Genomic DNA, 26,684 nt, shown 5'->3' on the forward strand with positions numbered 1-26,684 from the left:
AAATTACTGATAATTTTGTATGACAGCGTGTTGTCTTAAAAACTGCATGAGTTCATTTTCATTTTTGGAGAGCCCTCCACCTTCGGTGTCGGGCTCTTTCTCTAAAAATGAAAATGACCGAATGCAGTGTTTCAAAGAATATTTCCCTCCTGTCAAAAATTCTATGTATATGGAGAACAATTATCGAAAATTACAGCGATAATTGCATTGTAGGAAGCGAAACTGCACTGCGATAATTGTTCTATTCATAGATGCATAGTTTCTTTGCATCTTACACAGTTCGAATCTATGGCAATTCCATTCTAAATCAGTTTGACAAGTAATGTAACAGTTTATTCGGGAAATATTCCCCCGAATTACACTCGTGCATCAAAATGACCGGATAATTTCGCATTCCAGCGTGTTTTCTTTGAAAAACTGTTTTTATGACAACACGCTGTCATGCAGAATTATCGATAATTTTGATGCACTTGTGCAATTACCTTCGAAAACACGCTGGAATGCGAAATTATCCGGTCATTTTGATGCACGAGTGTAATTCGGGGGAATATTTCCCGAATAAACTGTTACATTACTTGTCAAACTGATTTAGAATGGAATTGCCATAGATTCGAACTGTGTAAGATGCAAAGAAACTATGCATCTATGAACAGAACAATTATCGCAGTGCAGTTTCGCTTCCTACAATGCAATTATCGCTGTAATTTTCGATAATTGTTCTCCATATACATAGAATTTTTGACAAGAGGGAAATATTCGAAGGTAATTGCACAAGTGCATCAAAATTATCGATAATTCTGCATGACAGCGTGTTGTCATAAAAACAGTTTTTCAAAGAAAACACGCTGGAATGCGAAATTATCCGGTCATTTTGATGCACGAGTGTAATTCGGGGGAATATTTCCCGAATAAACTGTTACATTACTTGTCAAACTGATTTAGAATGGAATTGCCATAGATTCGAACTGTGTAAGATGCAAAGAAACTATGCATCTATGAACAGAACAATTATCGCAGTGCAGTTTCGCTTCCTACAATGCAATTATCGCTGTAATTTTCGATAATTGTTCTCCATATACATAGAATTTTTGACAAGAGGGAAATATTCGCATAAATTTTCGATAATTGTTCTCCGTATATATAGAATTTTTGACAGGAGGGAAATATTGTTTTGAAGCATCTCATTTCTGAGATATGGAATAAGGTGTATTTTCAAATATGACCTGACCTTATAGATATAGAGGTATCCTGAAATCAAGGGATAAAATGATTTTATTGTTACTAGACCTAGACCACTTAGCAACTATTTAGTGCTAGTGATCGATTACTCTAATAGCAAATTCATTGATCCGAAACAATAGACAAAAAATAATATGGAGTGGTAGTTAGAGAGAGACACTTGATATCAGGGTATCGTGATAAGGATATTTAAACAATGCACCTCACACTCAATGTGTTAGCACTCTCAGCTCAACTTGTTGAGAATATTTTGAAACACCTGCTTTCTGTACCTGATTCTGTGTGATCTAGAAGAATATAAATAGTAATGACTTTCACTAATCACGATGATAATATCTGTTTTCGATACCAATGCTGGAACTAATGCTCTAGTTAAATTTTAAGTTCATAGATGGTATTGCGTATGAATTGGAGTTTCCATTGTGTGGCTTTCCTTTAGAGAACAATGCGATTCGAATGAAGATGGCTATTATTATTTCAGGAAAATGTGTATAGATGGCGCAATGAACACTTGAGCAATCCAGACCTTCTCCAGTCTGAATAATGGTGAAGCCGCCAGTAGCACTTAATGCACTCTTTGTGCTATTTTTTGAAAATTTAATTCTGGGTTACATCCGAAAATCCTGGTCTTTTACTGTTCGGGATTTTCTAATTCTGTTGTCCAGATAATAAATAATATTAATAATAAATTTTTAGATCTAAGAGTGTCTCTCAAATTTTCCAAGCTCGTCTCCAACTTCGTAATACATTTCGGAAATCATTTTAATAATTTGTTTAGGTTAATCGTTTTTGGGAAAAGGATATAAGAAAATATCACTTATTCTCTATTTTATTCATAAACATACACTATTGATCTGCTATAATGAATGGCACTACAGAGAAATTAACGTTAGTAGAACGTTCAATAAAATGTAAATAAATAAACAATTTCTACATGCTTAGCAAAATAGGAAAACAGAGTATATACATTTATACATATCTACATTTTTTCATTCGTTCATTCTGAAATTTAGAGGAACATGTAAGCAAAAACTCTTTCGGGACATATTCAAACCGAAAAAACATCGATGTTTCTTGATTTGAAAAATTCAGTATTGGTAATATGTACTTAATATTTTTTTCTACAATCGATATCCAAAGTAGGCTCTCTTTCGAAGAAAGTCACTTTGTCACAGGTCACTGTTTTCGTCAAATACTCTTTGAGTTGAAGGAGAAGGTGTTATCATCCATGTGAAACATCATGGAGGTTGGAAAAGTTCTTCTTCAGCTAAGGGATACATTGATTAAGTATTAACAATAAAATTGAAACGACACACAGAAATCTTGGGTAAATGTTGAATCAGTAACAATGGCGGAACATATAATTTCAAACTCATCTAGACTTTCTTCAGCGACTGGAATTGTCATAAAATTTGTGAAAACTGTACTTTTAATTTTCATTCATCAAATTAAATATGTGAACTGCTCGATTGTAGAAAAATTTTTGTGTGTAATTCGAGCGCAACTTTATTATCGATTTCAAGACTGTCTCTTTCAATTGACAATATAATTTTGCGCTCTTTATACACAAATAGCTATCTCCACACGTGTCATTCCAGCTATTTTACTGGTATGAAGCTAAATGTTATACAACAATAACAACTACATATATTTCAATTGTATCTTTTTTTTGGAATGTTTGAAATCAAGATGCTTTGCAAGAAATAGAAATTTTGTATACCTATTCCACCAATGAAAGAAGACGTACATCAAATCGATCTAATGCGAGTTATTTTCTTTGGAAGTAGTTGCTAATCGTATCGCTTCTGCATGTTTTTTGGCTTTCAATCTTAAATCTGCTATACTAGAATTTTTGTGAGCTTCTGAAATGGCTGCAAATCCTAGGGAGTATCTGGGATGACAGAATATTCTTGTAGATGTCTCATTCATGGCAACTGCTGTGGCATACTGAAAATACGATATATATTTCGTAAAAAACAGTCGGCGATTCATTTCAATAATGCTTGAATGAATGAATGACATGAAAGGATCTTAAAATTCAAATTCAATCTGTTTTTCTAAGTAAATAAAATGAACTTAACCTAACCTACTTAAGTTTGAAGAATTTCATGGACAAGAGCGTGGCTATTCAAACACTATGTATATCCAATGGTATAATTTCAAGTCTTCCGAGAACTTGAAATCTTTCGTATTGACCTGACCTTATACCCATTTTTTTAATCACTTATTCAGTATATCTTTTCAACTTACGTGATGTGCAGCAGATAGAAATGACGAATCGAAGGAAGTGAAAGCAGTAGTATCTGCGTATGAAAACAATTTCGTAGATACACTTTCGCAGTTTGTTAGAGAAACTGAATCTACTGGTAATGCTAATCCTCTCAAGGCAGCTGATACATTCATGAAGGGAACTATTCTGCATTGTTCCAGAGTTGAACTTGTAGAAGTCTCACACTGACTGTTCATTATCATTCCTGTAAAATTAAATCATACGTTATAATATGAATTGCACAAGAAAACACGAAATACTCATATTAGTGTTATTAATCTGAATTTATTTTATCGTCACCGAATTATACCTTTTTATAATAAATAATTATAATCCTACGTTATCAAATTTTATTCTATAGGTCAACTCTCGAATGAGAAACCAAGGAATTCGAAATTTTCAGACTAGATTTGGAATGGGCAAATCAAGTTAGGGTTCCCTAAATATGGTAGTTCGAAATGTTGTTCTCCTGATTATTTAAAAAACTACGATTCGAATCGAATTGAATTTGATATGATAAATTCGATGTAATTTTCTGATTCATATTAAAGTCATTCTGATTTCTACCATTTTTGATATCATAAATTCGATATCATTTTCTGATTCATATTAAAGTTATTCTGATTTCTACCATTTTTTATATCATAAATTCGATATCATTTTCTGATTCATATTAAAGTTATTCTGATTTCTACCATTTTATTATGCGAACAATTAGCATCGATTGTACAGTATTGTTAAATTTATCAACGAATATTCAATTGATAGGAGATTCAAATAGAAAGCAATAGTTACACAAATGAAGTTTTGAAGAAATTGTTCATTCTTCACGACCATGTTCTTACTAGATTTTGATCGTATTGGCGGTTAATTTAAAATGTACAATTTTATCAAAACTTGTGTAGATATATCATTTATTGCCTATACTTGAAATATTCATTATAGAATTATACAATTTTTTACAAGCGATGCCAATAGTCAAATCATCTTATAACAAACCAAAAAAGTAATAATATACAGGGTGTTCTACATGAAATATCGAAGTTGTTAGTACTTTTTGATATAAGCGACGCTGAAAATATTTTGGATCGATAGAGCAGTGGTTCCTACCCAAAAAAAAAAATTTCAATGGAATCGTAATTTCGGTTTTTCCATAAAATTCCAGGGAACTATTGACCGTGAGCCACCCTGTATAGGACAAACAGGGAGATATTTCATAGAAAGAATTTAGGAAAATCTGAAGAGTCTCCTTAACAACCAACATATTCCAACCTTCTATTAGAACTAGAACATAATTTTAACCACGATTTTGAAATTTTACTCATCGAAAATAGAAATTATGCCCCTACCTGCCAAGTAGCCTTAGGAATAAACAAACCTAATAAAAAAATGACCGAACAGAAGTAAACAACTATCGAACATTTCCTGAAAACTATTTATTGCTGTTATTTTGTTAGTCCAATAAATATTATTAACATGTGCCTAACCCTATAACATCATTAAGTTTAGTTATTCCAAATGTAAAAAAGCTGCAGCAGCTCGTGTATATCGAATCGATTGTTATATTTATATACTAAAAAAGTGGAAATAAAAATTACTATTTAATATCAATTGAATGGATTTTCACCATGTAAACATATTTTTTTGGCAAAATTCGATTTAATTATTCAACATAGTTGCCTTCGAGGGCGATGCACCAATTATAGCGATTTTCCAACTTTTCGATATCATTTTTGTAGTACGATTTGTCTTTTGCTTCAAAATAGGCCTCAGTTCCGGCGATTACTTCTTCATTGGTGCTGAATTTCTTTCCAGCGAGCATTTTTTTGAAGTCTGAGTACAGGAAAAAGTCGTTGGTGGCCAGATCTGGCAAATATGGTGGATGCAGAAGAAATTCGAAGCCCAATTCATGTAATTTTGCCATTATTTTATCGATTCATGACACTGCGCATTCTCTTGATGAAACAGCACTTTTTTTTCTTCAAACGATTCAATAACAATATATAATATTCGCTGTTGATGGTCTGGCCCTTTTGAAGGTAATCAATGAATATATTATACCTTACGCATCCCAAAATGCTGATGCCATAACCTTGCCAGCTGACTATTGGGTTTTTCCTCGCTTTGGATTCGGTTCATCGTTTGCAGTCCACTCAGCTGACTGTCGATTGGACTCCGGAGTGAAATGATGGAGCCATGTTTCATCCATTGTCACATATCGACACAAAAATTCAGGTTTATTGCACTTAAACAGCTTCAACCACTGCTCAGAATCATTAACACGTTGTTGCTGTTGATCGATTGTGAGCTCGCGCTGCACTGATTTTGCACACAGCTTTCTCATGTACAAATATTCGTGGATGATATGATGTACACGTTGAGATGATATCTTCACAATGTCTGCTAGCTCGATCAACTTCACTTTACGGTCCTTCGAAATTATTTTGTGAACATTTTTGATTTTTTCGTCGGTGACAGCCTCTTTTGGGTGTCCAGTGCGTTCGCCGTCTTCGGTGCTCATTTCACCACGTTTAAACTTAGCATACCAATCAATGATGGTTGATTTTCCTGGTGCAGACCCCGAAAACTCTTCATCAAGCCAAGATTTTGCTTCAACTGTATTTTTTCTCTTCAAAAAGGAATATTTTATCAGCACACGAAATTTTTCTTTTCATCAATTGTCAAATAACAAAAGTAGCTTCACTTACAACGCAATATCTCACAAACTAATGGTCGGACTGCTGTCAAATTTTGACACGTATCGTTTGAAGGTTGGTACTAACTTAAAATCATATGGATTTAATACTAGCAGGGCAATCTGTGTTTCAGACTGGGAGATTTTTCAATTGGCCTAATATTGCTGTTATTCCATTGTTATCAAAATCATTATCCTAATCCTAATCCGATATATACCTACTTAGGTTTTATATGTAATTTGTCCATCATTAAGTATAGTTATTATTTAGTGTATCGAATCGATTGTTATTTATATAATAAAATAGTGGAAATTAGAATAACTATTTCATATAAATTAAAAGTATTTTCATCAAGTAGCAATCGAGTGAATAAAAATTTGTTTTCATTAAATAGTGTAATTTTTGCTTATCAATCTAATTACTACCCAAGTAGACTTTTATTTCATTTTACGTACCCTTTAGTTTTCATTGTTTTATATAGGCTCGAATGCACTAAATTTTGATAACTATTCAAGGATGAAATGGAGACGTATTGATTATTCTGAAGAGTACACGTTATCAATCAATAGTTGTCATTTCAAACCGCTAACTAACGGGTATTAATGATCATCCTGTATATCAATCTGGCTAGACTGTGCAGTAATCGCAAAGTAATCTGCCAGCCAACAGCAAAGTGGTTTCCCTGTAACAGGGGGTGTTGATATCCATGCGAGTTGGTAATTGTTATTTACAACCCCCAAGAGATTGACCTCGGACTGGACGGATCGTCTTAGAACCCTCAGCTAACCGATACAGAAATAACTGTGCGCAACGGAATCACCCTCGAGGGGAATTATTTTATTTGATTGAAAACCTACCCTTAACTACATTTTTTTTAAAGCTGTCTTGTATATAAATTCGATTATGTACCGCAGATTTGGCTAGGGAAACGCGGAGACATGATAAATTCATGACCAGTAGAAATTATGGGGGTTAGTTCAACCCCCTCTACCAGCGGGGTGAAGTGTTCCGTGGACTGCGAATGTTTTAATAAATTTAAGACATTCCGGAGCCCCTCCTACGTGGCTATTACGCGATTTTTGGCGTAAATTATTGCGCTATTCCGCCAAGAGAAGAAATATATTGCTTTATTTCCCCAAATGCGATACACTCCAAAACAAACTCCTATAATATATTGCCATTTGCTCGCTGAAAAAAAATCTTCTTGTTTTTTTCGCATTTTGCTTCTTTGGCTTGCTCCTCTTCTTCTCATTCTTTTAAAGGAGCATCATTCTTGTATTCGCAAATGAGAATCATTCTAGAATCCTTTTTGTATCTGAAGGGTGTTTTTTTTAGGGCTATAGAACTTCAAATTGCAATAAAACAACGATGGATTATTCGATTGACATGAATTTTATTTATCCGCAAGATAATCTTGTGGCGTTACATTTTAAATATGATTTCTGGCATATGACCGCCACGGCTGGCTCGGATGTAGTCCAATCTGAACGTCCAATTTTCGATGACTTTTTCCAACATTTGTGACCGTATATCGGCAATAACTCGGCGAATGTTGTCTTCCAAATGGTCAAGGGTTTGTGGCTTATCCGCATAGGCCAATTACTTTACATAGCCCCACAGAAAGTAGTCTAGCGGTGTTAAATCACAAGATCTTGGAGGCCAATTCACAAGTCCAAAACGTGAAATTAGGCGGTCACCAAACGTGTCTTTCAATAAATCGATTGTGGCACGATCTGTGTGACATGTTGCGCCGTCTTGTTGGAACCACAGCTCCTGGACATCATGGTTGTTCAATTCAGGAATGAAAAAGTTAGTAATCATGGCTCTATACCGATCACCATTGACTGTAACGTTCTGGCCATCATCGTTTTTGGAGAAGTACGGACCAATGATTCCACCAGCTCATAAAACGCACCAAACAGTCAGTTTTTCTGGATGTAACGGTGTTTCGACATACACCTGAGGATTAGCTCCACTCCAAATGCGGCAGTTTTGTTTGTTGACGTAGCCATTCAATCGCTAATGGACGTAGTGCGTGATACGTATTCCGCACAGAACCATTATTTCCGAAATGAAATTGCAGGCGTGAGTCTATTCATGATGAATTGCCAAACCAAACTGAGAATAAATCACTTGACAACTGTTAAATCGGCCACCATCTTGAACAGTAATGCCAACTTAAAGATATATACCTCGAAAAAAAACACCCTATATAAGATTTTCTGATAGGAATGATGCAATTTAAAATAGTTATAATGGCATCATTGTGTATTGAATTTTGACATTTCTTATGTCATTTGTGTTCACTAGGTTATGTCATTCAATCATGGAAAGATATACACTTCAACAACGTTTAGAAATTGTTAAATTGTTTCTTCAAAATCTGTGATCATTTGAGAATGCTGTCAGAAATTTAAGAAGAATTAAAAGACGACAGTATTCATTTAATCGACTTACTATTCTTCATACTTTAAACAAATTCAAATTTGTCGAATAGTAAGTCTGAATAATGTCGTCAATGCATTCTTCTTAAATTTCTCTCAATATTCACAAATGAACAGAGATTTTTATGATAAATCCGAAAAGTTTCATCAATAATGTTCATACTATCATTCTATTTTTATAATTTTTGACTGTCCCTTTTTCATACAGGCCAATTCTCAAACTGGAAATAAAATCTGTTTTTAACTTTCAACTTATTCTCTTGATATTCCAGAATCAGTATAGGCAAAAAAAGTTAAAATATAGCCATATTCCTAATAGCACATACATACAAAATACCGTCAACTTAAGCTCACCTTTGTGTAGTTGACTCTCATGTTTTCTACATTTTGCTCTGCGATTTTGGAACCATACCTGAAAAAATGTTAAATTACAATCTCTTCTGGATCCTGAAATGAAATTTATAGAAGGTGTTCCTAAATTGGAGGTACCAAGGAAAATGAGAGATTCCTTGAATAATTTTCGGAAAAAATTTCCTTTAAACATGAGTTTTTTCGAGAGTTTCTTGTAGTCCTACTTTTTTGTGATTATACCAGTTTATGGAATCTGTATTAATCTTAGCTACATATTAGGTGAATTAGGACCAAACTTATATTTGATTTATTCTTCACAGCTTATTAACTGGATCTTTACAACAATTTGGATTTTCCTGAGGATTACTGTTATTTGAATTTTTTTTCTCGGAACCGGTAGCTACGACAAACTTCAAGATCAACAAATGTAGTACTGGACCAAAGTATCTTTAGACAGTTTTCTAAACTACCAGTGGTCCACCAAAAAAAAAAAAATGGAGAAAAGATGCGGCAACTGTTCCAGAAAAAATATCCCCCTATAGATTTGCATTCAAAATTGACATATCAGACTTCAAATTGAAATGTCCATGCCAAATTTGAGTTGAATATCTTGTGAAGGGAAGGTATACTATGGGAAAAAATCAAAGTTTAACACCCTGCATTTCGAAAACAAAGCGTTTGCGGGCCCATGTTCTTTAGATTTTCTCTTCTAAAAATGATTCGAGAAATAATGTGTCATTTTCGTTTGTACCTCTTATTTAGGAACACCTTGTATAACCTGGAAAGTTATAATTTTTTCATCAAATACCTTGATATTGATAATATTTCAAATGAAGAGATAAAATTGGAATGAGAATTAATCAAATAATGGGAAATATTATTCCCCAAAATTATACATTATACAACCATTAGGAAAAAAACCCAGATAAAAACATTAAGGCATAGATAATATTCAATATTTATTAAAATGTAAAGAAATATGTGAAGCCATTATGAGAAATGATATAAATCTTCGTGTCGAATTTATAATGTTCGATTCCATTTTAGATATTTATAAAAAAAGTGCACGAGATGAGAGCTTACTTTACGAAAATTGCAAAAAACAAATTTGGGGAATTGAATTTTATCTTATCCAAAAAAAAAAAGATCTATTTATTTTCTGCTAAACCAAACCTAACTAAATGAAACCAAGAGGTTTCGAAAATCTAGATTCACTCTACAATAACTTGTTTACAAATTCTGGCATTCATTAATATTTTGTGTTGCTCAGCTACGAAAAATATGGGCTACTCAATTTTGAGCTACACAAGTTCTTATAACTTTTTATATCTGTAAAAAACACAAAATTGAATAGACCATTCAGTATTGCAGTAAATTTATCGAAATAAAAAATCGAATTGTCGTTTCCTAAAGCACATCCCCCATTTATACGGATTTATGTTAATGACATATTGACAATTCGACGGTGAAATATAAGGGTGTATATCATCGTTTCATCACTTAAGGACCAAGTCCTCTAAATCTTTATGGTCATCGGAAAAACGCCAGATAATCTGTAGCTTAGCCATTAGTTCCCAATGAATCAGAGGAAACCAATAACCTAATGTAAAAAGGGTCAGCAAAAACAAGGGTAGAGCTTTCTATTAGAAAGAACTAATCGAGAACGTTTAGTCGGGTCTTGTAGCAGTTCCAGCCGATTTGCTTCTCTTAACGATATTTATTAGCAGTTAATGACTTAATGAATATTTATTAGGTCTTACATTGGACTGAATGTATCGACGCCCAATTTGGGCAGATTTTCCATTGGGGGAAAGAAAGCATTGGTCTATACAGGGTGGGACAACGTCACAGAAAAACATCCTAGTTAGAATTTCAGATGTGTTGTTTTGTGGAAAATTCAATGAGTAAGGTACTCCTCGAAATTCTTTCAATACATAAATTTTATTCATATTGTCCATTAATAAATTTATTTTCTCTATTTCAGTATCGTATGAGTTCATTACAGTTTTAAAAACAGTGCTGTAATGAACTCATTACAGCATTGTTTTCAGTTATATTTTTCGTTTTGTGGTTGTCTACACTGATTTTCGATCCTATCAAATTTCAACACACGTCAAGTGTCAATACCTAAAATATAATTTTGATATAGTGTAATGATTTGCAACATTATTCGCAATTTCTCTTAATTCTGGTGGTGTTAAATCGATTTCGTTAGACATAATTCACGAATTTAATGCGTAATTGAAAATTATTTCAAAATTCGAAACGTACTATTCAAATTCCGTAATCTATCAATTTTCGTAACAGTCACACACACTTCTAAGATACAATAAAAAAGTCACTTGGATGTATAATCTGAATTTTTCATTGAATTTCGACAATATTTTAAAAAACTTGACTGAAATAGAGAAAATATCGTCTAATAGTTGTTGCAGAAGGCGATTCCAACACTCATTTCGCATTCGTGTTGGAATAGGAGCACATTCTGCAACTTGTTTTAGAATATACATACTATAATTCATATTCCATCAAGAAAATTTAGATCATGAATTTGTTAACAGTGTTTCAGTTTCAGTTTCATTTTGTAAGTTCGTCTCATATTTTTGTTTAGAATTTCACATTGAATAGAAATATTCGCCTACATAGGCGTACAACTTTGCTTCCGCCGTTTTTTCCGAAATTCGAGGCTTTATTGTAAAAAACTGGTTATACATTTATTATGATTCAAAGTATTGTCCATCGCTGGCAACTAATTTCTCCCATCTTTCAGGCAGCGTTGAAAAAACTGGTCATCTTTTGAAGCGATCAACGAATCGATTCAATTTTTTACATTCATAAGTACTGCTCAGCCTGGCTGTGTATAATTGATCGGAACAAGTGATGGTCCGAAGGATGGTGTATAGAATACGGCAGGTGGGGTATGACTTTCCATTTCAACGTTTCCAAGTATCCCTTCACTACTTTCGCAATATGGAGTCGAGTATTGCCATGCTGTAAAATCACTTTATCATGTCTCTCGTTGTATTGGGACCGTTTATCTTCAAATGTTCGGCTCAAACGCATTAATAGCGTTCGATAACGATCGCCTGTGATTGTTTCAGTCGGTTTTAACAACTTATAATACACTACGCCGAGCTGGTCCCACCAACATACTGAGCATGACCTTGGAACCGTGAATATTAGGTTTGACCGTCGACGTGGAAGCTGGAAGCATGGCCGGGACATTCCCATGATTTTCTGCGCTTGAGATTGTCGTAATGAACCCATTTCTCGTCTCCAGCTACAATGCGATACAGAAATCTCTTCCATCTTTGCTTTGCAAGCAGCTATTGACAAGCAAACAAACGCTTTAACATATTTCGGCTTCAACTCGTACGGCATTCAATTTCCTAATTTCTGAATCATTTCCATGACTTTCAGGCGTTTTGAAATGGCTTGTTGCATCACTCCCAATCATCCTGCCTATTCTTGTTGCGTTTGACACGAGTCTTGATCAAGTAATGCCTCCAATTCTGCATCTTCGAAAACCTTCTTTCTTCCACCGCCATGCTTGTCTTCGAGGTCAAAATCACCGTTCTTGAAGCGTTTTTCATGTTTTTCACTAATAGCGGCCTCGCCATAGGTATTTGAGAGCGTTCTATGAGCCTCAGCTGCAGCTTTCTTCATATTGAAGCAGAAAATTAAAACCTCCCGCAAATGACGAGAATTTGGCACGTAAGCTGACATGTTTAATCGAGAATAACTTCATGATACTAATATTTAGATGGCGTTATGTTTAGAAATATCTAAGCTATTGCATCTAGGATCTATTTATTTCGGCTATCATGTACCGTTACAAGCCATCTATTGCAAAACGACAGAAACAAAGTTGTACACCTAATACTAATAGAACTGACATATTTCTCCTAAATTCAAAATTTTGAATGGAGTTTGGTGTATCCTGATTTTTTTCCAAAACCGTTTGATGACCATATCTTCAGTTTCAGTTTCAGCATTTATACTTAAGTAAATAAGTAGAGAAAATCTTTAGAAATTGCAACAAATGATTTCTTGAGTGAAAAAGCCCGTGTCTCCCATAAAAATGTTTTAAATTCTCCGCTTTTTCTGAGTTACATTTCTGTAAAATAAGGATAATTATCAATTATTTTTGGAGGGGCTGCAAGCTATTACTTTGAATTAAAAAAATTGAATTAAGCACTACCTCCTGAATATTCGACATATGTGTGTTTTATTATTCCAGTAGTTGTTTTTCTCTGTTAGATGCACATTATTTGAAATACAATTCGATTATTGAATTTTGAAAGTGAGTAAGATTATCATCAACTCAAGAGCACTGAAATACGTAAGTCGTTTATATTGTGAACAAATAGTGTGGCACTTTATATATGGTGATTCACTTAATCTGAAGACTGAATCCATCAACTAAATGGATTCGATCAGAGTACTAGCTGGTTATTTGCAAGTCAGCAGACGGTGTAATTGGTATGCAGAAAATCCGAGAGCAAGGATTTTCACTTTATTTAGTTACAGTATTTGGCATCCTCATTACGGTAATGGAATTAAATTAATTTAGACCCCATTTTGTTATGGGTTTATTATACCTAAGGGGAGCGATATTAAACTCGAGTGTTGTCTTCGCTAATTTCTCCCTTGGGGACCTTTAAAGACGCCGTTGCCACCCTCTTCCTGCTCGAACTGGTGAGCAACACGCCCAATTTTACACCTTTCTTCTTGCGCGTTTTCGTTACCAGACTTCACTTACACTGCTCTTAAAATGGGATGGAAAATCTTTCTTTCCACAAGTGAGGATTCTCTTTTTGTGATGTTAGCTATTCAATTGACAATTCATGAACATTATTGGATTTGGATAAGACAAAAAAAAATCCCCTCAAAAATGTGCTATTTTCTAATAGACTTTTCAATGTGTTTTTCGTTTACTTCTTAGATTTTATTCATGCAACAAAGCAGTGGCGTATCACAATCTTATTGTGAGTAAGCACACTTCTTTAGAAAACTTATTCAAAAGAAGAAAAATTCGAAAATTTGTTTTCTTCGTCCCCCCCAAGGCTTATGTCTGGGTACGCCACTGCAACAAAGTGATACTGTCAATTTCTAATTCTATTATTCTCTGTTACCAAAAAACTGGAACAGAAACAATGAAATATCTAGAGTTTTGATAAATTTGAGTTGTCCAAGTAATACTACATATTTGCAGAATCGAAAATGAAAAAGGTTTTTTCGAAAGAAGTTTTTCTACAGAAATATTCAGAAAAACGTCCAATAAGCTACAGGACGATGCAATAATATACTGGTGTGCCATTTAAAATAAGAAAGTTGTCTGTTTCCGGTATAACCGGAAGATATAGAGAGCTGAAAATATAAGATCATTGTCTTAAACCTTATTCAATATTCAAATATTTAGCACAAAAATTCTGATTAGTTTTTCATAAACGTCTAATAGGCCATCGCGGTGAATCACCCTGTAACAAGCCAATTGAAAAGTCCACGGTCTACCATAGTGAGACACATTTTTTTGGCAAAATTTGATTTTATTATTCAACATAGTTGCCTTCGAGGGCGATACAGCGATTATAGCGATCTTCCAACTTTTCGATACCATTTTTGTAGTACGATTTGTCTTTCGCTTCAAAATAGGCCTCAGTTTCGGCGATTACTTCTTCATTGGCGCTAAATTTCTTTGCAGCGAGCATTCTTTTGAGGTCTGAGATCAGTAAAAAGTCGTTGGGGGCCAGATCTGGCGAATACGGTGGATGCAGAAGCAATTTGAAGTCCAATTCATGCAATTTTGCCATTGTTTTCATTGATTTATGACACGGCGCATTGTCTTGATGAAACAGCACCTTTGTTTCTTCAAATGGGGCCGTTTTTTAACGATTTCATCCTTTAAACGATCCAATAACGCTATATAATAATCGCTGTTGATGGTCTAGCCCTTTTGGAGGTAATCAATTAATATTATACTTTGCGCATCCCACAATACTGACGCCATAATCTTGCCAGCTGACTGTTGTGTTTTTCTTCCCTTTGGATTCGGTATTTCGTGTGAAGTCCACTCAGCTGACTGTCGATTAGACTCCGGAGTGAAATGATGGAGCCATGTTTCATCCATTGTAACATATCGATGCAAAAATTCAGGTTTATTGCACTTAAACAGCTTCAAGCACTGCTCAGGCTCAGAATCATTGACACGTTGTTGCTTTTGATCGATTGTGAGCTCGCGCGGCACCCATTTTGCACAAAGCTTTCTCATGTACAATAATTCGTGAATGATATGATGTATACGTTCCGATGATATCTTCACAATGTCTGCTATCTCGATCAACTTCACTTTACGGTCATTCAAAATTATTTTGTGAACTTTTCGATTTCGACAATTGATCGTTTTTGTTCAGTACATAATATTGTTGAAGCAGTATAGATCCCACACTTTGCTAAATTATTTCACGTTGCTCAAATGATAATTACGATTTTTCCTGAATGAGATGGTTCTATAGGAATGAAATAATTTAAAAGATTTTAATGACCACAATGTGGATTGTTTTTTGACATTTCTTATGTCATTCGAGTTCAGTGGGTTAGGTTAAGTGCCCTCTAAAAATCAGTGATCATTTGTGGGTGCTGAGAGAAGAGTAAAAACAATTCATGGAAGACATTATTCAGTTAATATATGGAATAAAATCAAAGGTTCTTTACATTGCAGTTCCACTTAGATATATACTGCATAGTAAATTTTTAACCCCGCTAAATAATTAATTGTTCAACCAACCTGAACTCTTGCCTCACTAAGTCCTAGTTTCTGACTCAATTCTTCTCTCATAAAGGCATCAGGATAGTGTGTTTCATCGAATAATTTCTCCAATTCATTGAGCTGCTCCAGAGTGAAATTTGTTCTAGATCTTCTCTGCTTAGTAAGAATCTTTTGGTTCACCTCAGATCGGTTTTTGTCCGATAGATCTTCGATGTTTTCACAATTGCTGTCTTTCGACCCTGCAACAAAAAAAGAAAACAGGATTGAAATGTTTGATTTTCACATGAATTCATATTGATTCTAAAGCAATTTCATCGAAATTTTCATTTGATGATTGTAAATTCAATTTTTTTCCAAGCTGAATAATGCTCAAAATATTTGGATAGTAGGGTAAATGCACTGGTTAGCCGACCGGCACTGGTTCTCGACCATTCTGTGATTTGAGATGAAATAATAATAAAAATATATCATGTAGTGCAAAATATTTTCGCGTTACGTGCTCTCGACCATTCTACCCTGCCAAGATAGTTTGCATAGTAGTGGTATAGGTCAGAGTTTCCGCGCTAAAAATTAGTTTATAATCGTCTATCATAGAAAAGGGTTCTTTCTCGTCCTCTCTTAGAAGAGTGCTTTGTGATATATGACCAGAAAATAGTAATTATTTCTTATTTTAAATGAATTATGTGTGTATATTTTGTTCCATATCAACTATAAGATATATTTTCGAGTGTATTTCAATCAAAAAGCAAATAAATGTCTATTTTTTTGTTTAATATTCGGCGGTCGCGAACTGGTATTGGAAAATTTGTATCTTTTATTTCTCGACCAAAGTGGTCGAGAACCAATATGTTACTTCAATAATTGTTCATTTCAACTGATGTATTTCTGTTGGATCATTTTCGTTTTTTTTTTCGATACCTTGATTCATTTATATATCTACTTTGTGAATATTAGTTTGCGACCACCGAATTAACGTTGAAACACTTATTTCTACCCTTTATTTATTCGCGGTCGAGAACCAATTTGATTGTACTTAATTCTCGACCACTGGTGGTGGGTGTTTTATATTTTATGCACTCATTAGTTTCTAAATAGATATTAAGAGCAAAATAACCAAATAATGTTGTATGAGTTGCTATTTTGAAATATTTATAGAAAGTGGAAACTTTTGCAAAATAATTTTTTTTTACGTTCCGAGTGTTTCTTACTTGATTACCTCATCTGAAACCCATCTGAGTGATAGGTAGTGATGTCGATGGTACGGTACGAAAGTGAGAACTAATCACTCATCTCGGTCTAAAGTTTTTTATAAAATTTTTAAGTGGAGCGGCCACTATTATTAGTGGTCGAAAACTAACACAAAAATGGTCGAGAACTCTGCGGCGTGGTCGAGAACCGAGGTTATTGAGATTTTCTATAAGTTTTCACATTTCAAAGGTTAAATGCGGAAAGAACGCTTAAAATTATATGACAAATCATTTAAAACTCGCCAAAGAATCGATGAACACCAACACCATTGAAATTTGATAAGTTTATGTGTGAAAAAATCGTGCTCGAAATCGATGTTTCTGTTAACTGGTCGAGAACCAGTGCATTTACCTATGTATGATCGATTAAATTCATATATTTCATCTTTGTGAATGGATCTCTATAGCACTGATACTGATTCATTTTTATCAAACAATTAAAGAACAACAAAGCTCTAGGCCCGGACAGAATAAAAGCAAAAATGCTGAAGAAATTGCCAAAAGATGCAGTTAAAATATTTCTTTGCTCATTCAATGCCATTTCAAACATCACTTTTGGCCTTATCAATTCAAAAGATCTGAAATTATTATGATGCCAAAACCAGGCAAAAACCTTCACGATGGCTTATCTTGTAGACATATAAGTCTCTTGACAATTCCCTCCAAAATCCTTGAAATACTGAACCAGCAAAAAATTATTGGAATAATTCTGCATTTTTGGATATAATCCAGGCATTCGATAGGGTTTGGAAAAAAGACTTTTTCCACAAAATCAAGAAAATACAAAGGCGTAACCATGAGGCTGTTAGAGCAGGAGTGCCTCAGGGGAGTGTGCTGGGCCCACTACTATACCCTCTATAGACTTCAAAACTGCAGTTCCATCATTTATCCTACGAATTCAACTAAACATGCTACAAAAATGGTTTAAAAGATTGAAAATGAAGATTAACGAGTCCAAATCAACCTAGATAATTCTCACATTGAAAAAAAGAACATATCCTGCAGTCAAAACCAACAATTAACCTATACAATAAATGTCATCTATACTATACTTGATAAAAAAGTTTTTTTCCATTTGAATCTGATGAAAAATAAAAGTTGCGGGTTAAAGCTAGTGATAAATACTGAGGCTCAAACTAATCCCTTATTTCAAAATGCCAAAAATAAAATATGTTTTCCCTGTAAGTTTAAATCAATTAGCACCCCTGCAATGTGAAAGTGAAACACGCCAAAAAATGAGCGTGTTCCACTCCAGCAAACGCATAATACAAACCCCAGTTGTACAATAATTCACAAGAATGACCACCCCCTAACCATCGACGTGTAGTCGCCTAATGAAGAACTAAAAATCTGCAGCTATTTAAACTTCAGTTTCAACCCCCAATACGATATTGAATTAAATCTTTATTTGCAATTTGTTTGCACAACCTTAACCAGATTACACTTGAATCAATAGGGGTTGTAGCTCAATGGGGTGGTGTTTGCTCCTGGTTCATCTTGTTAGCATTGATTTTTGGGACAGCAATGCTATATATGCATACAAAATTTGATCTGATGAACGTTAATTATATATAGGGATACAATCTACAAATTGGATTTAAGCAAGGTCCAAATGACACAACTACGTGGTTACGGGTCTTCGATTTTTGGAATATCGGATGAAATCATCGCGTTTGCTTGATTTTTGACGCTAAATCCCAGAAATCAAATTGAAAACGTTTTTCTTCAGGAATTGGATAACATAAAATATTTCCAATGAGAGATTCCAATTAGAAAAATTTGGATGTGAAGAATCGAAACCGTGTGCGTCACTCAAGAGCAACTGAGAATATTACTGCTGTAACCCGTTGTGTTGACGAAAACCCAGGTTTGTCGATTCTGGTATCCACATTATACAATATTTTGCATAAAGTTCAGGTTTTAAGGCTTTTGAAGTTCAGTTAACACAAGAATTTAAGCCAGTCGAACACCAGCAACGTCGTATCTTCACTGATTGTTCTTGAAATGCATTAAAATGATCCTGATTTTCCTCGAACAATCATTTATAGTAAGGTGTCCCATTTTCATCTCGGAGGCTACTCAAAAAAAGAAAATTTTCCTGTTTGGGGAAAATGATTGTTGAAAAACCTCTCACTTCAACGTGTCAGTGTTTGGTGCAGTTTTTGAGCTGGTGGTGTGATTGGACCTAACTTATTCGAAAATGAGGCTGGTGCAACAGTTACTAAGTTGAGAGTTTTTGAAATGTGATTTATTTCATATTTATTATATGATTTTTCAAATGTGTTGAGGTATTGTGTAACAAGAAGGAAGATATATTGAACCATATTGTGCCGTTTTTAGCGTAAGCGAGTCAAGGTAATTTTCAACACCCCTTCAACACTATCCCTTATGTTCTAACTTAAAAATGAAAAGTTAAATGATGCTCAAATCATATGGAGCTGATATTGCTTCTTTATGGGAGTTTATGAGGCTGATAAGAATCACCCTCTCTTTGAGAGGGTAAAAGAATAGATTCCTACATTCACCATCAATATTAATACAACATTCTAAAGTCCATTCGGTAGAATTTCACTGAAATGCTCATTTCTTGTGGATTATTATGACTGAATTCTTCATGATAAGTTATGTTATGTATTCTACAGGGATTATTATGAAAAACCAGAGTGGATAAATGTAAGTTCCTCGTAATATTGAAAATTTAAAACGTAATTTTGCCAAAATAAAAAATTGATGGTGTGCAGGTTCTTATTCATTTCAATTGCTATAGTAAATCAACTTTTTGGGTATATTCTTGGGTTTTCCAATAAGAGGTTTCATTTCAAATAGCCCACTATCTTGACAGCTGTCACTTTTGAAGCTATCATCTGTTGATATTTTACAACTACGCCATTAGTAAAAATGTCAGTAAAGCAATGAGATCGTTAAAATTCACTACAAAAATGGAGAAAATATCATAACCCCAGTTTGTAAAACAAAATCACTTTTGGGTTATCGTGAAGCACCTTCTTGGCCGGCAAAAGTGAAACTGGTATCAAAATTTGACCTGGTCGGACAAGTAAGTGATGTGAAGAATCGAAATTGTGTTCGTCGCTCAAGAAAAACTGAGAATATTTCTACTGTAGCCCGTAATGTTGACAAAAACTTATCCATTGATTTATCCTAAAATATACTTTCTTTTTTAATATAGAAATGAAGCTTATCATTAGAAAACCCTTCATTAAAACTCAAAAATAGTGGTTTTCATCTGATTCTCAGAGAAAATATTTGTAAAAGAGTTGAATGAATGAATCAACGTATCTATATCAACACTTTTGAGAGTTGCAAATTTATAGTTTTATAAAAAGAATGTCGTTCATCTCATAGTTGTTTACTTTCAGATTATGTCGAGTCATATTGAAATTTATTATTTATATTTAATTCTTGAGTGTTTTCAGCTGATAGAGGATAAATTGTCTTGGCAAATATCATCACAATTGTTTAGTGTACGAAATGGTGAATGCGTCGAAAGTTTATAACTGAGTTTAATTTTTAAACATAGCTGGGAAGCAACTGAATTCCTGAAAATTATATAATAATTGAAAAAAATTTTCAGTATTCAATATTTTAACCTGTTTTTGTCTATAATAGGCAAATTCTGCTTTTTCCTTGTAACTTAAGGCTAGCGATGACATTTCTGGAATATCTAATATATTCCATGTTTTTCTAAATTTTACTCTAACTGTTTATTTTTTCTTATAATTTTATCACTATTCACTTCTATCTTACATATTGTCAATAAATTTGCAATTGCAATTTTCCTCTAGGAATCGAATTGCTAATTTGAAACCCTTATTCAGTTGTTTTGGTTCATTTCTTCAAACAACTACCTATAGAGATATGTTCTTCAAATGTCTATATTCATGTTCATTTTAAGAATTATCTTCTACCAAAATAGATATCTCTTGTTTTTTCTATCGCCAATCATTTTAATCGCAACATTTAGCTGTACATCCCATGGGAACACTTTATAACACGGTAATGTGATAAAACTTTTACCACCCTAGAAAGGGGGCTCTTTCCATTAATCTTATTGAAATCCGTTCTTGTATCTGACAACTTTGCGTTTTATTGAGCTATTACTTGATTTCCATCTTCTTGGATTTGTCCTTCCAAGGAAATAAGTATATTAAGATTGAAAATGATAAAAACATGGAATTATCTGTGGATGGTTTGGTAAATAAAGCTCATTTCTTCTGCTTGTTGTTTATCATAAACCAATTTAAAATCACATCATATCAGTTTGAGAGGAAATCTACACGGTAATCTGAATAGATTTCATTATTTTTATTTATTATTAATATTACAGAGTTCATTTTGAGTTGACTAATTTTTACTGATGGTAGATATATTCGAAAATGTTGTTTAATGTATAAATGAATATTACAATATCTATAATGAACTTATATTTCGATATTTCATGTTATCTGTAAACAATAATATAGGTTCTTTTCAATTTTATTCGATTGAATTTAGTTTAACAATGCTCACAAATATACCCTAATATAGTACCTATCTACATTTTACATGTGATTGGAATTTGAAGAGCTTTTTCATAATCCTCCAAAAATTGATTACATATATAATTCAGGACTTTTATTCTTGAACTTTGAAGTTTAAAGTGAAAATGTCTTACGTTATAATGCTTTCACAAAATGATTATTTCAGTGTACTTATTGCATCACTTCTGTTCTAACAGCTGAACAATAAATAACAGCAGAATAATAAATAAGTACTTATTAAACAACTAGTTGGTCCTTTGATTCAATTCGTCAACATATTTTCAGAAAATTAATTTTAGTACAGACCATTTTTAGCTCATGAGGTAGTTGAAAATTAGATTACCATATTGAAAAGTCGAATGTATTTTAAATACCATTTGGATAATTTAAATTCCAGTATAGCTGATGGAAAAAAAAGGATTGATCTTTGGGAATAGGAATTCACAGCTTGGCTTGATATTCAAGATACTTGATATTCAAGACACAAGCTCAAGCTCAAATAGCTTGAGCTTGACTTGAAATCAACTCAAGTTCAAGTCAAGTAGTAGTTTTTCAACGTCAAATCAAGTATTCATTCATTAAGTACTTGACATTGTAAAACTACTACTTGACTTGAACTTGAGTTGATTTGAAGTCAAGCTCAAGCTACTTGAACTCGAGCTTGAGTAGCTAGTAAATCCCTATTTTGGAATGAAATACTTTGGATTTTACAAGTTGTGTTTACCAGTGTTTAGTCGAAAAATAAACGCTTTATGTACTAGATGCTTTTTTGACTAGTCTTGAGGCTTAAATGTTAGTACAAGAATTTTTTTCTCTATATTTTTATATGTTTATACTTTCATACAATGCTTGGTTTTTAAATATCTACTGACAAATCGTTATATTTTTACATAGGTACATTTCTTATGTGTGAAAAATTTCATTTACTTATGACGAACATTGAGTTTTTCTTATGTAAACATTTGTGCATACCTAGTGCTTTTTTTATGCTGTAAAGTATGAGCAAATGAGTTCGGAATTTGGATGATGTTCAAATTGATTTGCTTTAAAGAAAATAATAACTGAATAATCCGGAAACATAACGGTACTCAATTTCCCTCTCCACATAAAGAAAAGAAGTAGAAGATACTTGTTAAAAAGGGACAAATAGCCAACTAAGGAAAATCGGTTGATAATGATTGTCACATTGTGGTGCAATATTAGAAAAATAAACGGTAATGAAATTCGGATGTAAATTTGATGGAATTTAAATACTTTTACACATACCATTATTGTCCTCGTTGACCATAGACTTAAGCATGTTATCATTGGATTGTTTTTTGTCACTTTCATTTTTCGTATCACTTTTTCTAACATCGAACGAAGCTGGTGAACCGTAACTACTTTTCGATACAATTTTCAGGTTGAAATTGTTGTTGAAACAAACCACGTTTCCAGCTTCGCTGTCCGAACTATTTTCTGAAGATGCTGCTCGAGAAATATCACTAATCAGCCAATTTTTCGGTCGTTTTTGTTCGCTATTCTGGCTCTGATTTTCTTCCGGGATACCGGAATTTTCCGTTTTCACCGGATTTGTCAGATTGAGGCAACCGTTCGTCAATTTGAGCTCGTTGAGATTTGTCTCGAACGTTTGAGAGACGAAATTGGTCAATTTTTCCATTTTGGTATAATGTTGAGACTTCCGAAAACACATATAAACTGAATAAAACATCCAGTTATCCCAGAATCCGGGAGCCATGGTAACACATCACATGTTGGACCGCTCAGGGGGCTGAACCCGGTCCAAGTCCAACCCCTAGAAGATTTAAGGGTGGTTTCATCCACCAATCGAAACGGCCGGATGGGAAGTTCGGAAGTGAAAATTACATAGACCTTAATGGGAATTTCTGTTTATGGGGGAGAAATATAAGTCAATAAAGTTACACTAAGTAGCTGACATTTTTACCAAGCCGGGCATCCTTAATAAAGTTATGTAGATTTATAATAATCATTAATGAATTTACGAGCCACAGAACTCATTTGGGGGTCGCTCTAGCGTTTGTTTTTATGACGACTAAGCTGTTGAAAACTTGGGATTTTTATTTTTCACGGATGATAATTCGATGCAGGTTTGGAAAAGCGTATTATGGAAAAATAACTTCATCCCTCTTGAATTCTTGCCATAATTTACATTATTTTTCCATCCGCGTGGAATTTCTTATTGTACAGGGTGCTCCAAATGTCTAATGATGGAATTTATATTAGCATGTTTAAAAAAATAGTCGGAACATGTTTTCGAAAAACAAAAGAAACCAAAAAAATGCATGTCGATATATTCGTTTATTTTATAAATACCTGTATAGGGTAGAGTGGATATGGTTGAAACAATTCAGCTTTTATTATCCTTAGTATCGTCATTACCGAATCGTACCTAATACATAATTAGATATGTTTAATAAAAGAACGTGTTTTTATCTACCCATTGACAGTGAGATTTGAATAGACGGTGTTTTAAAATTTGTGTAAAATCAAATCATAAAAGAAAGAAATTATTTCAATCAATATAAATTATCAAACATAGATATCTAAAGATACAACCTATTAGCTTTAGATCGTACAAATATCACAATTTTTTTCAACAAAATTTAATTTCTCCAACTAGGCGAATGAATATAAAATAAAAACTCAAATCAAATTATTCTTTTAATAATGTTAATGATTGTAGAATGTAATAATAAAAGAGGAATCAAAAAATGAAACATGAGATCACACACTTTATAACCAGTGTATTTTATTTTTTCCACACGGTAGTAAAAAATAGCACCCTTTTACAGTTTTTGAATGTATTATCGCTTTCAAGATGAGTACTTTTATTGCATTACGAGCACTCCCATATCCGAGGTTTATTATTTCCTTTATCTATCCTCTTTGTCGGCATATTATTTGCCATCTGTGATTTTTACATTCGTCATCGGTATACACTTACCCGTTGTTTTCGGTTTTTGTGCCATTCTCGTCACAAAATTTCAATACTTTAGTTATCAAACAACTGAACTAAATAATTCGCATAGAAAAATTGTACCATTTTTATTGTGTTTCATTCAAATTGCAATTTATTTGAGAAGACATCAGTTTTAAATTGACTATATCTACGCGGTGTTCCTAAATGACAGATTTCTCGGATCATTTCAAGAAACAAAGTCCTATGACATTAGTTCCCAAACACTTTGTTTTTGAGATACAGGTGTTTAAATTTTATTTCTCATAGAACCTTCCCTTCACAAGATATTTAATTTGAATTGGCCATATAGATATTCTAATTTGAAATTTTCATCATGTAATATGCTAAATTTGAATGAAAATTCGCAGGGTGATTTTTTTTTTCTGGAAGGGTGCCTGATTCTTTGCTTCAGAACTATTTTTTGGTGAACCGCTGGTAGTTTAGAAAAATGTAATGTAAATAAAAATGTAATAAATTTTTTGGTTTGTTATAGTTTCATCGTATCTACTATCGATTTCGAGAAAAAAAATATTCAAACAGCTCTCTAGTAGGAAGTTCAAAATTATTAGAAAAGTTCAGCTAGTAAGCTGTAATGAATGCATGAATTATAAGTTTTGGTATTTATTTACACACTCTGTAGCGAAGATTAATAAAGATTTGATAAACTGATATAAGCATCACTAAAAAGTACGACACACTAGGAACACCCTGTATCTCGAAAACAAAGCGTTTGCGGGCTCATGTTGATGGGACTTTTTATTCTTAAAATTATCCAAGGAATCCCTCATTTTCCTCCGGAACTCAAATTTAGGAACATCCAGTATAACCAAAAACGTTGTCGTGGAAAACATTTTTTTAGATTACCCCCCTCCCCAAGAAGAAAAAAGATCTACGCCCTTGGAACAATCAAGGATACGGAAGTTATGATGGTCTGATGAATATGGAAATTCACAATTTTCGTTTTTCAGTATCTTTCGTTTTTCAAAATAAATTTCGAAAATATGCCATCAACATAGTTTTAGTATTCTTTATACTATGGTTCTACGGAGAACTAATCATTGGACATCGAATTTGAAGCACCCTGTAGGACCAACAAGGTGAAACTTTGATATAATCCTGCAATAATTCACATTTATTCTGCCAGGGTCAAAAATGAGAAAATTTTTATTATACCTACACAGTCTATGTTTATCATATTAAAATTTCTCAGAACAAATAAATAATTCTCATGAATTTCCTTTCTTGAATGTCTAGTCTGATGTAGGTAAGGCATCAAAATTCAAGTAAAAATTCTAAGAAACATTTTCCATCTCATCTTGTTTTGTTTTTTATTTTTCTCCTGATTTTATTTTTGTTTTCATGTTTCGAACTAGAACTATAATATTATCTAATAATGTGACATTTTCATATAGTTTACGTTTCGGTTTGTTAAACAAATAAAAAAACAAATAAATAAAACAATAGGTACAGAATAGTAAGCAGTTTTCGAACCAAACTTCAAGCAAATAGTTCTGATAATTTCCGAGAAACAGACGCACGATGAACAGATTTTTTCATTCGATTATTGGATTCTTTTCATTCGAAAATGTAAACTGTAAAAATTTCAGGGTAGCTTAGAAGAATATAAGCGTTGAATTATACCGGAGTTTTGTCATTGAAAATTAGCCAAAATGCTTTTCTCCGAAACTAAAAAAGATAAAGATAATAGCATTGAATTTTATATAGAAATCAGTTACTATTAGGGATTCATCAAGCCAAGTAGCTTGACATATTAACCAACTACTTGACTTGAAAATCAAGCTCGTGAAAAATTACATACTTGAGTTTGACTTGACTTGAATTTAGATATTTATTGCTCGACTTGATTTCAAGCTACTTGATATTACTTGAGCTTGATATAAACGCGTCGCACGACATATATTTCTGCAATCTCGTGCGCGCTTAGACTAAATAAGGGGATTCCTCGAGCGCCGAGAGGCTGAAACATTCGCCAATGTGACTTTATTAGATAGTAGTTTTTCCACAGTTCTATGAAATCTATTGGTAGATTTTGGTAATTTCAGAAATATCTTCCCAAACTTGGCCAAAATGACCAAGGTTGATCAACGCCAGCATCTTCAGCTCCTGTCGGAAGACAATTTTCCAGAGCTG

General features: G+C 33.4%; 1 protein-coding gene across 1 annotated transcript; it reads right to left on the reverse strand.

The window, feature by feature from the left end:
* Window positions 1–2,050: 2,050 nt before the first annotated feature.
* LOC123686161 (short stature homeobox protein 2-like) lies at window positions 2,051–23,222 on the reverse strand. Its single transcript, XM_045626162.1, has 5 exons — window positions 22,820–23,222; window positions 15,787–16,013; window positions 9,003–9,060; window positions 3,490–3,713; window positions 2,051–3,186 (listed from the first exon to the last, which is right to left on the reverse strand). Exons 1-5 carry the CDS (start codon window positions 23,211–23,213, stop codon window positions 2,998–3,000), a joined length of 1,092 nt encoding a protein of 363 aa, XP_045482118.1. The 5' UTR covers window positions 23,214–23,222; the 3' UTR covers window positions 2,051–2,997.
* Between the last annotated feature and the right edge of the window lie 3,462 nt (window positions 23,223–26,684).

This window comes from Harmonia axyridis, chromosome X (assembly GCF_914767665.1).
Source record: "Harmonia axyridis chromosome X, icHarAxyr1.1, whole genome shotgun sequence".
In the NCBI taxonomy this organism is placed as follows: Eukaryota; Metazoa; Arthropoda; class Insecta; order Coleoptera; family Coccinellidae; genus Harmonia; species Harmonia axyridis.